The sequence below is a fragment of the Rutidosis leptorrhynchoides genome, chromosome 2 (genome assembly GCF_046630445.1).
Source record: "Rutidosis leptorrhynchoides isolate AG116_Rl617_1_P2 chromosome 2, CSIRO_AGI_Rlap_v1, whole genome shotgun sequence".
Lineage (NCBI taxonomy): Eukaryota > Viridiplantae > Streptophyta > Magnoliopsida > Asterales > Asteraceae > Rutidosis > Rutidosis leptorrhynchoides.
In genome coordinates, this window is record NC_092334.1 from 2,201,556 (window position 1) to 2,212,695 (window position 11,140).

The following is an 11,140-nucleotide window of genomic DNA, read 5'->3' on the forward strand; positions in this document are numbered from 1 at the left end:
GAAATCAATTAATATGGAACGTTTATAATCAATATGAACGGGACATTTCATGTATTCTCAGTCCCAAAAATATATATTGCAAAAGCATTTAAAAAGGGAGTAATGAAACTCACTATACTGTATTTCGTAGCAATAATGCAAATGACGGCACTGAACAAGTGCAAGGTTGGCCTCGAATTCATGAACCTATATTAAGTGTGTGTATATATATATATATATATATATATATATATATATATATATATATATATATATATATATATATATATATATATATATATATATATATATATATATATATATATATATATATATATATATATGTTGGTCAATGTCTGTCTAACAATTTAGTTCAAGTCGTAGTGTATCACAATCCTAATGCTCGAGATTATCATGCAAAAGTCAACAAAAGTCATCTAATCCAAAAATGACTTCCAAAATCTATATGTGTTTATTATATAACTTAAATATAGTCGTTTTATATATTTAAATATATTTATCAGATTTTATTAGGGTAAATAATACAAGTCATTTATTAATAAAGATTTACATTAAAATTTTATATATGATAAAAATATACTTTTATATATCTTAAGTAATAAAAATTATAAATTTCATTTAATATCATAAAAATATTGTAGTATGTATTATTAATGTAATTATAGTACGTGTGGTAAAAATATCTTTGTATCACCTATTTATCTGATAAAATAATATTGATAATAATAATAATAATGAGTAAAGTTGTATTATTTTATAATAATAATAATAATAATTATTATTCAACTAATAATAATAATAACAATATTTATTTACAATTGACGATATTAATCATAATTTTTAATCATGATAATTTTTAATAATAACAATACTTTTTAATAATAATATCTTATATATGAAAATAATAATTCTATTTAAAACGATAATTCTTAATAGTAATAATACTAAAATGATAATAATAATGATGTTTTATAATAACAATAATATTTCTATTAAAATGATAATTTAAAAAAAATATAGTTTTAATATTTATGATACTTTTAATAATAATAATAATAATAATAATAATAATAATAATAATAATAATAATAATAATAATAATAATGATAAAAATAAGGAAAACGATATTTTTATTTAAATCAACACCTTACAATATTTTTAATTTTAACATGATACCTATACTCATATTTCCTAACCGATTTGTTTAATAGTTTTTAGTCCTCTTTTATATCGCCTTCATAATAATGATAATAATAGTAATCATAATAATTAGATGATACCAATATTAATTTTAATGATAATGATAGTAATAATAATAAATACTATAATAATATTAATGATAATAGTAGTAGTAATAATAATAAAAATAATAATAATACTAGTAATAATATTAATAATAATAATGTTAATAATAATCTTAATGATAATAACGATAGTAATAATAATAACAATAATAATTTTTAATGATAACATTTATACTAATAATGATAATGATATTAATAATAATAATTATTATTAGATAATAATAATAACGACGATAATGACGACGATAGTAATAATAATCATTTTAACAATAATAATACTAAAATTAATAATAATTCAGTTGACTATATATTTTATACCTTTCATCGAAATCATACGTTTTCTAAATGAAAAGTTATTAATTTTTCACCAGCTTTCCAACGACATGCATAACATATACCTTATCTCAATAGCATATGTAATAAATTCATGATTTATCATAAACTATTTAACGACGAAACTAAGCATACAAGCATGCATAATCATATATACTCGAGCACTAGTCAAGGATACACTATTAATATATAAAAGATAAGATATGAATGCTCACGTATCAATATTGTGATTCAATATTGCAGGAAAGTACGTAGACGCAATGGAGATGATAAACACTAGTTTAACCTCACGAGCTATACCCCCGAACCATACCCATAACCTCCATAGCTATAACTCATAATTTTCTTAGCTCTATCCCGCTCAAAAAACTCGTTTTGAAATAACTCGTTCATGACCTCGTCGTAGTATTTTATGTATAATACTACTAATAATAATACTACTAATAATGATAATACGATTAATAATAATATAATTAATCTTAATAATACTAATAATAATAATAATGTTAATTATGTATATAGAGAGAGTTGAGAGATTGAGAAATGGAATGATGAAACTGGAACCAGAATCGAACGAGCTTTATAGATGTTTCAGTCACCAACACCCCATGCAATCGCATGGGGTTTCTTCCTCATGGCCATGCGATCGCATGGCAGTAGTCTCCAGCTCACTTCCCACTTGTTTAGGGCTGCCGACACTCATTTTTATATTATTATATATATATATATATATATATATATATATATATATATATATATATATATATATAATATATTTAACTTATATAATTAATTATATATTATATTAAATTTGCGTGTATAGTTAACTTATAATTTTAGTTCCAATGACTCGTACGTTGTCACTCAACTTATGTCCCTGTTCCGGTTTCTCGAACGCATTTTCGTACGTTTAGAAAACTAGTACATTACGTTTTGCGGCACGTACCCTTAACAATAATTAGACTTATATTCCAATAATTTATATTATAAGAAATGTAACCTATACCTTTGAGTATGATGGTCATTTGCTTCTATGAATCGACGTCTCGTTATATATACATATGATAATATTAATTTAAATCCAAAACGTTTTGTATCTAGTTAATATTATATTTAATCACTTGTAATATATATATATATATATATATATATATATATATATATATATATATATATATATATATATATATTCTCAATATAAATTTGTACATATTGTATAGGATCGAAATATTTATTTAGTAATATAATATTTTAGTTTTTCAAAAGTAATTATATCACAAAGTTCATTTATAATCGTTTAAATAATAGAATAATATTATGTCGTATCACATTTACGTTTTTGAAACTCTATATATATATATTTGTAATTTATAATATGAAGTTTTAATTAAATTCTTCAAAATTCATCAACAAAGTATCTTATAAAATGTTTTGATAATAAAATTCTTTCTAAGCTGAAAACGTTTTAGGACAAAATCAAATAAATATGATAACTTTTGTTTTCCAAAATTAATATATATATTAGAATCATTTTGTTAAAAAATTAAAATAATGGAAATCGTTATATCATAAAACGTATTTGAAAAGTAAAATTATATATAATAGGTTTCAAGTTTTTAATTTACTAAATGTTGATGAAGCGTGAGATAAAGTCCAAAGGTTAAATGAACGTATGAAATCATTTAAGGTAAAACGTCGATATCTATTTTCTTAATTATCTACACTCCCAAATTTCACTTTCACCCTAAATAATATGAAAGTTAACTAGTTAATACCTATATAGGAAATCGAACAGGAAACTCCACTAACCCTTGTTTAATTCCCGTTAATTGACACTTTTATTCTTACATATAAATCACTTTACCATTTTTCGAATATTGTTAAAAAAGAACAGATTTCATAAATCGACGTGGACCTCACAACAAAGACCCGTAATCATATCTTTATATATCTGATAAATCAATCATTTGATATTATCGTAACTCTGTCGATCAACATATTGAAACAAATACGTTCGTGTAAAGTATTATACATTTAATACATCGTTAACACTTTCAAGTTATAATATATACACATATATATACATATATAATCATATTCATTTATATAATGATTCGTGAATCATCGGAATTTGGTCGAGGTTAAATGAATGTATGAACATAGTTAAAAAATTTTGAGGTTCAACTTAACAAACTTTGCTTATCGTGTCGGAATAATATAAAGATAAAGTTTAAATTTGGTCGGAAATTTCCGGGTTGTCAGATCGTTTAGTTTAATGACCCGTGGAACCACTGATTCCGACTAAGAAACTTGTCATTGTTTAAACTAATCTCGAACTTTGACTATTAAGAATCAAACTATCATCTTGCACTATAGTACTTTTTTTTAAAAGCCAAAGAAAATTTTTATTGAAACAAAAACTATACAGCATGATTCATGTTGAACCCTGTGTACATATACATCAACTATACACATCAACTATATTTGTAAATGGGTGCAATTTCAACCCATATCCACAAAATCCTATTCATACATAGAAAACTAACAGCAGCCCTACACGAGTGTAATTTCAACCCATAAGCACAAAAATATACCTATACAAAGGAAATAGCAGCAGCTCGATTGTACCAATAAGAATTAAGAAGGGTTCGCGAGCCATTGATGCCATTCGAATATCTTGTTTTTTGACGTCTTGGAAATCCACCCAATATCTACAAACATCAATGCTTAATAGTCACATAACTAAAACTATAAAGTTCAGTGAGTTTCAATTGCTGCTTTCACCATATAGTTCACCTAGTATTTGTTGGTTTATTGTTCAAAATTATTTTAGTCTCATATATTTTTTAATATGTTAGTTCTGCTTTTATACATTTTCGTACTCAATTCAAAATAATTAATTAAAATAATTCAAAAATATTTAATTTTAATAATTAAAATAATTATTAATAGGATTTAATAATAATAATTAATAATTAATTAATAAGATTTAATTTTATTTCAAAATTATTTAGATTAATGACATCACCCATCATGCTTAAATTTTTTTCTTTTAATTTTTGATTTTTTTAACAAAAGAATTAGCCTAATAATAACATCATCATTATAGGATTTTAATAAAAACTATAGATGATAGTTTGTACACTGTTCCTCCAAGCGTGTTGAAAAATACTTTTACGATCATTATTATGCTCAGACGGTGTGATTAGATAATATGGTGAAAATGAAACACTATTTTCACTCATTTGTTCTCCTTAGACATGGTTATAACTTTCGTTTTCTTTTCTTCTCATAAAAACATATGTATATTATACGATATGTTTTATGAAAAATTAGTTACGGGTGAGGATGTATTTTGTTAGTCACTCATGCCCCTTCCCATACGCCTAAAAGATTATGGTGTCTTTTGTAACTAAATAAAATTCATTACATCATGACAACTTTAACATCACAATATAGCCTGATAGTTGAGGCCATGAGCTCTTTGCAAGTGGTTTCAAGTTCAAATCCTGTCTATGACGAATACTTAGTGGCGGATGGATTAAAAACAGTCAGGGAGTAATCCTACTGGGCTGCGTATATCAGAGTATGAGTCGGATTTCTCGCCCTCCCGAGTAAGCCTACCTTTTACCTAAGTCAACTTTGTTATTTTTATAAGAGTATGAAAGAACAATAACACAAACATAACCAATTCCTTCCATTAGCTTGTTTACAGATGTCATACATAACATAATCCCCATAGGAAGATAGCCAACCACAACGATCTCAATTTCATGATGAATTTTGTTTGAAATCTTATAAGTTATCGAATTCTATTAGTGGCGTTCTTGTGAAGGCCATTGGAAAGTGAGGATGCAGGAGTAATAGCCTTTCTTATCTTGACGATGTTCCAAGCAGTGCCAGCAACATGCCCTGCAGTTGCAAGCACATCCCCAGTTGCTTCCCCTGCACTTTCACCAAACCTGTTTTCGACATAGTAATATAATTATAATTTTATAATAATAATAATAATAATAATAATAATAATAATAATAATAATAATAATTAATAATAATAATAATAATAATACAGTAATAAATACTCCGTAAGTGTTTAACAATTAACAGAAAAATATGTAATTTAGAAAAATTCCAAAAAAGTGGTTGATTTACCTTTGACTGACCATCCTAGTTGCAGCACCTGATGTTGCAGATAAGGTTTGTTTTTGAGCCGCTTCAGCTGCATCCATTACTCTGTCTGCAATTTTTCAACTCTCAATTGGTTTCCTTAATATTATGAGTAAAAAATAATAATATATCCCACGACGCTTTTCTTCATTGTGACTTGTTACCCACCCCCTAACTTCTATTTTGGCATGTATAGTATATCGAATACATCATAGAGGTTACAAAGGAGGACGGGTAACTCACATATTTTATTTAAAATTGTTTGTTGAGATTATATAATAGAGTTGTATTCCTTTGAAACCAAAAATTTGCTTGAAATTCAATGGACCAATCAGAGCGCGACATGTGGCGCGACAATCACATGTGATTGGAAAAAAATAAAAAAAAAATTAAAATTTTTTTTTTTAAATTTTAAAAAAAAAAAAATTTTCGAAATTTTTTTTTTTTTGAATTTTTTTTTTTTAAATTTAGCATGTCAAATCCAATCACATGTGATTGTAAAACCCAATCACATGTGATTGTGGAACTTAATCACATGTGATTCTGCATATCAAATCCAATCAAATGTGATTAAAAAAAATTACAATTTTTTTAAAAAAAATTCAACTGGAAACATACTTTAATTCGGTGATTTGATCAAGTTTGTTAGCGTTTCGTGATCATATCTTCAAAATTTTAGACGTTAATTCGGTGATTTGATCAAGTTTTGATCCAAAACTTGGTGTTTGAAGGTTTTAGCACAAATTTAGTGAAATTCGTCATTATTCGTCATTTTACAGAATTTTATTTTTCAATCACATGTGATTGGATTTGGCATGCAATAATCACATGTGATTGGGTTTTACAATCACATGTGATTGGCATGCCCAATCACATGTGATTTACTGCATGTCAAATTTAATCACATGTGATTGAAAAAAAAAATTGAAAAAAAAAATTTCGAAAAAAAGAATTTTTGAAATTTTTTTTTTCGAAAAAAAAAAATTTTGAATTTTTTTTCCCCAATCACATGTGATTATCGCGCCACGTGTCGCAATCTGATTGGTCCCTTGAATCTCAACTTAAAACTTGGTCTCATTTGAATATTCCTCTTATATAATAATAATAATAATAATAATAATGTTAATCTATAATCTAGAGGTGATGATATGTACACAACCACTTTTTACACATCCACAACCAAACATGTTTTACAGTGTTGTATAGTACCATACGCATGTAAAGCATGTTTGGTTGTGTATGTGTACAAAGTGGTTGTGTACATACCACTCCCCATAATCTACTACTACTTACTAACTGCATCAAGAGAAGCAAGAAGGACCTCCCCTGGAACCTTACTAAAAAAGGTCTTCCCTGCTTGAGACCTAACCACCGGACCCATCACTGATCCACTTGCTATTCCGACACCATTTAGCATGGCTTTACTCATGCTTTCGGTCATCTTAGAAAGCTTCCTTACACTAATTAAATAATATATACATGAATATGATTCATAGACCCAATAAAATACCGACCTAGCTACTGGAACAGATAAACAACAATAAAGAAAGTAATGTTTAGTTAGTGCACCTCTTTAAGCTTTTATTTATCCCATTCTCCTTTCTAGAACCATCGCTCGTGTTACTATTTTCGTTAGTAGTAGCTTTGGACATCCCCTTACTTCCCTCCATAGCCTGGTTTAATATCATATTACCTCCCTTTTGCACCTGTATGTATGTGTAGAATCAAGATTCCATTATTCATACATATATTTCTCATATAGCAAGCGAACATAGCACATTACTATTACCAAAACTCTCATCTTATGAGATTTATTAGGCAATAAACATAACTAATTTGATGATTATATATTTTTCAATTCAAAACTACATGATTTCTGTAATGGTGTATGCTATTGTGCTATAGATAGATAAAACTTATATAACCATAATAATAAAGTTGTTCTTGTGAATTTCTTGGAAAATAGTAGTATCTATCATTGATATAGTTTAGAAACTAGCTAGCCATAAAGTGAAACCAATTAGGGATATGAAATAAACCTGATTTGTATAAGCATTGCTACATATAAAGATCCCTTTAACAATATGGCCCGTTCCGCCAGCAATAGCCTTTGCAAGGAAATTATTATAGGCGTCAACTTTCGGAGAAAACTCTTTCCAATCTATATCCGTTTTCCTCAAAGACGAGGATGTCGAAAAACATGAATGTTCCTTCAAGAAGTTATCCAACAACTTAAAGTTCCCACGACTAGTTTCTGAAAAGGTCACACCGTAGCTCAAAGGATCATCTTGTTTGATGACACGCAAAGAGAACAAGTAGTGAAGAGGATCAAGCTTTACTACAGGTTCATCTTTAGTTAACGGCCATTGAAGATCATCATTAATTTTGATAATAGTTGCTAGTAAAACATCATCATCGGATAACTGAATAAGCGTAAAGTCTCCTGTGCCGAGTTCTACGGATTCTCCTTCATCCATTAGATGAACTTTACAGTTAGGAATTGATACAACTATTTCATGTTTTGCAGTTTTTTGTTGTGGCATTGGTGGTGGTGGTGGAGGTGGAGTTGGAGGAGGGGAGAGTGTTCTTGGTTTTTTGGATCCACAACAAGTCATTTTGGTTTGATTGTTATTGTTAGGTTGTGGTCCTGTTACTGCTGATGTTGAAGCAGAATCAAGATGTGTGTCTAGCTACAAGTAACAAGTATAGTTGGAAGATTGGTATTATGGTAAAAGGGTAATTTGACAAGGTACAAGAGAGAGTAAATTATGGCATTAATTGATGCTTTTTGCCATGGAACTTTATCTTATTCTTAACTTTGATATATAAATTATGGCATATTTAGCTTTTGGTGGGTTGAGCTGAATCAGATGCTTGCTAGTATATAGTACAGTAATATATAATCTTTCTTTTATTTTACTTCGTGAATAAGAATAAATAAATAACAAGTCGTGGCCTTTGTGGGTAAACGGGTTTAGAATCTTTTAAACACGTTTACAAACTAATTCTGAAATTTTGAAAAATGAGTTTCTTTGATATAGAAAGGAATTTGTTCTCTTTTGAATTAATATAGGATATATAGGACTTAAGTTTTTAAAAGGATCAGATTCCAAACCCAAAAGGTTGCAACTGAAATGAGAATAACTTAGGTGACACTGAACAGTAGTACAATGAGATGCATATATCTTAACAAACCACAAGAGCTTCACAACCCAATCACCCACCTATCTTGTGATGGTTATCAAGAAGATAAAAATGTATGGTATAAACATAAACATAATAATAATACAACAACAATAACGACGACGACAACAACAACAACAACAACAACAAAATCCAATACTACATAAGTGGTGTATGGGGAGGTGAGATGTAGACAATCCTTCCATTATCCGAGAATAAAAACAAGTCATTTCTACACCCAGAGTAAAACACTCTCATAAGTAGAGAAAGTCATCCCTCTCAATTCAACGGATAAAGAAAGAGATTGCTTCCGAATGGACCTCTGGCCAATAAGTAGGAAAAAAATAGTAAAATAAAATTAAGACGCTATGAAAATGGTGGAATCAAATTTCCATGGGTTTTAAATTCTTCCTATAAAGGTAGAAAATCCTAAATCTTATTCAACAAAAAACAAGCCTTGTGGCTGCAACTGGGGTACTGGGCACATGTATGCTGGAATCCAAAATATAATTGGGATTTAGCAAATGATACAAGGATGATCCATGAGCCAAACTTATGCCTGCGTGTTTGGTTCATTTTGTGAATTGTGAATACTAATAATACAGTACTCCGTACAATTTAGGCGGTAAAAAAAAAAAAAAACGATCTGAACTAGTAAAAACTAAAAATTTATTTTTTAGTTCAGTGGCGAGTTTAATCCATGTGACACCGTTAGTTTAAAAAATATTAGTAGAAAATACCATGTAAATTGTATAGGACACTACTAAATTTAACTGGAGGATCCCGTATCTTTTTCTAATTTATAGTTTTTCTTTTAAAATGTATGAGATACCACTATATTTGACTCGTCGGACCCAATATATTTTTCGAACTTGTAAAATTAACAACTATTAAAATAACATTTAAATATAATTAGTGCTGAAAAAGTTTTTAGGATCCCATTGAGTTTGTATCCTGGAATCGCCACTGATTTAATCTTAGGATAATAAATACTCTAATAATCTAGTTTTAGGTCATTTTAGTCACACCAAATAGCTTTTCAACTGATATACTTTTTAACTAATAAAGTACACATAAGATATTATTATTAGTATTAATATATATTATTATTATCGTCATTAAATACATTTTAATTTTGAATTTAAAAAAAAAATTAAAATCTGGTTTATGGATTTCTTAAAAAAGGAGTTGATGGGTATTTTTAATGCACAGTTCAAGACAGGTGGACAACGCATGTTTTCTTTTTTTATATGTCATATATTTTAGGCCGACTCCAGTGAGCCAAACTTTTTGACAAAGAACCAATAATGGATATTTTGCTTTGGGCTCCATTCCTAACATAAAGACGCTTGGCAGCCAAATCTGAAAATTTCTTACCCTTCTCCATTGTTCGTTCAATCAGCTGGTTTAAATGGAAGATCACAATAGCAATGTTTAATTATTAGAAAAGGTGAAATGGGTTTCATGTGTTTTTTGATAGGGAGAGTAACAAATGAGTATGGAACGTTGGTATTGTTAACCATTATATATTAGCTCATGTATCTAGCAGTTGGGCCGAGCCCATTTTCATTGTTCGGGTTTTACTTTTTATATATTCATGTATTATGTACTGTTATTCATCAAGAAATTAATATCACACATCTTCAGTTTAACATGGTAATCAGAGCTTAGGTCAAAAAAAAAAAAAAAAAAAAATTGCCGCTCAGCCATCATCACCGCCGCTATCAAACATCTCCGTCAAAATTTGCATCTCTGTTCTGCCGCAACTTATCAAATTTTTTTCTATTTTTGGTTGGTACTTTCCAATATCTCTCATCCTAGCCTCCTTTATTTTGTTATTAGTTTTGTTGATGTTCTACTCTCAAATGAAATAAATATAATTCCCCATCTACTTCTTTCTTGATTTTCATTTCTCAAAAAAAAAAAAAAAAAGTACACACTTTGTTGATTACCGTCAAAAGCAAGCATACACCTTTCTTGATTGTGTAACGTGTTCAACCGAGAGCAAACTTCTCTTTCAATTATCCTTTTCTTTATGAAACAATATCACCAAGTATAAAAATAAACAACCGCGTGGTTTCACTATTTTCGTTTTTAATTTATTAGTTTCCATTATCGGCATCTAATTGAAGGAACAATATAGGAGAAAACACA

The 11,140-nt window shown here is 28.2% G+C and overlaps 1 protein-coding gene across 1 annotated transcript; it reads right to left on the minus strand.

Annotated features, from left to right (window-relative positions):
* Window positions 1-5,337: 5,337 nt before the first annotated feature.
* Window positions 5,338-8,563, minus strand: LOC139890482 (senescence/dehydration-associated protein At4g35985, chloroplastic-like). Its single transcript, XM_071873358.1, has 5 exons — window positions 7,843-8,563; window positions 7,373-7,509; window positions 7,097-7,263; window positions 5,789-5,873; window positions 5,338-5,599 (listed from the first exon to the last, which is right to left on the minus strand). The coding sequence occupies exons 1-5, from the start codon at window positions 8,416-8,418 to the stop codon at window positions 5,440-5,442; spliced, it is 1,125 nt and encodes a 374-aa protein (XP_071729459.1). The 5' UTR covers window positions 8,419-8,563; the 3' UTR covers window positions 5,338-5,439.
* Between the last annotated feature and the right edge of the window lie 2,577 nt (window positions 8,564-11,140).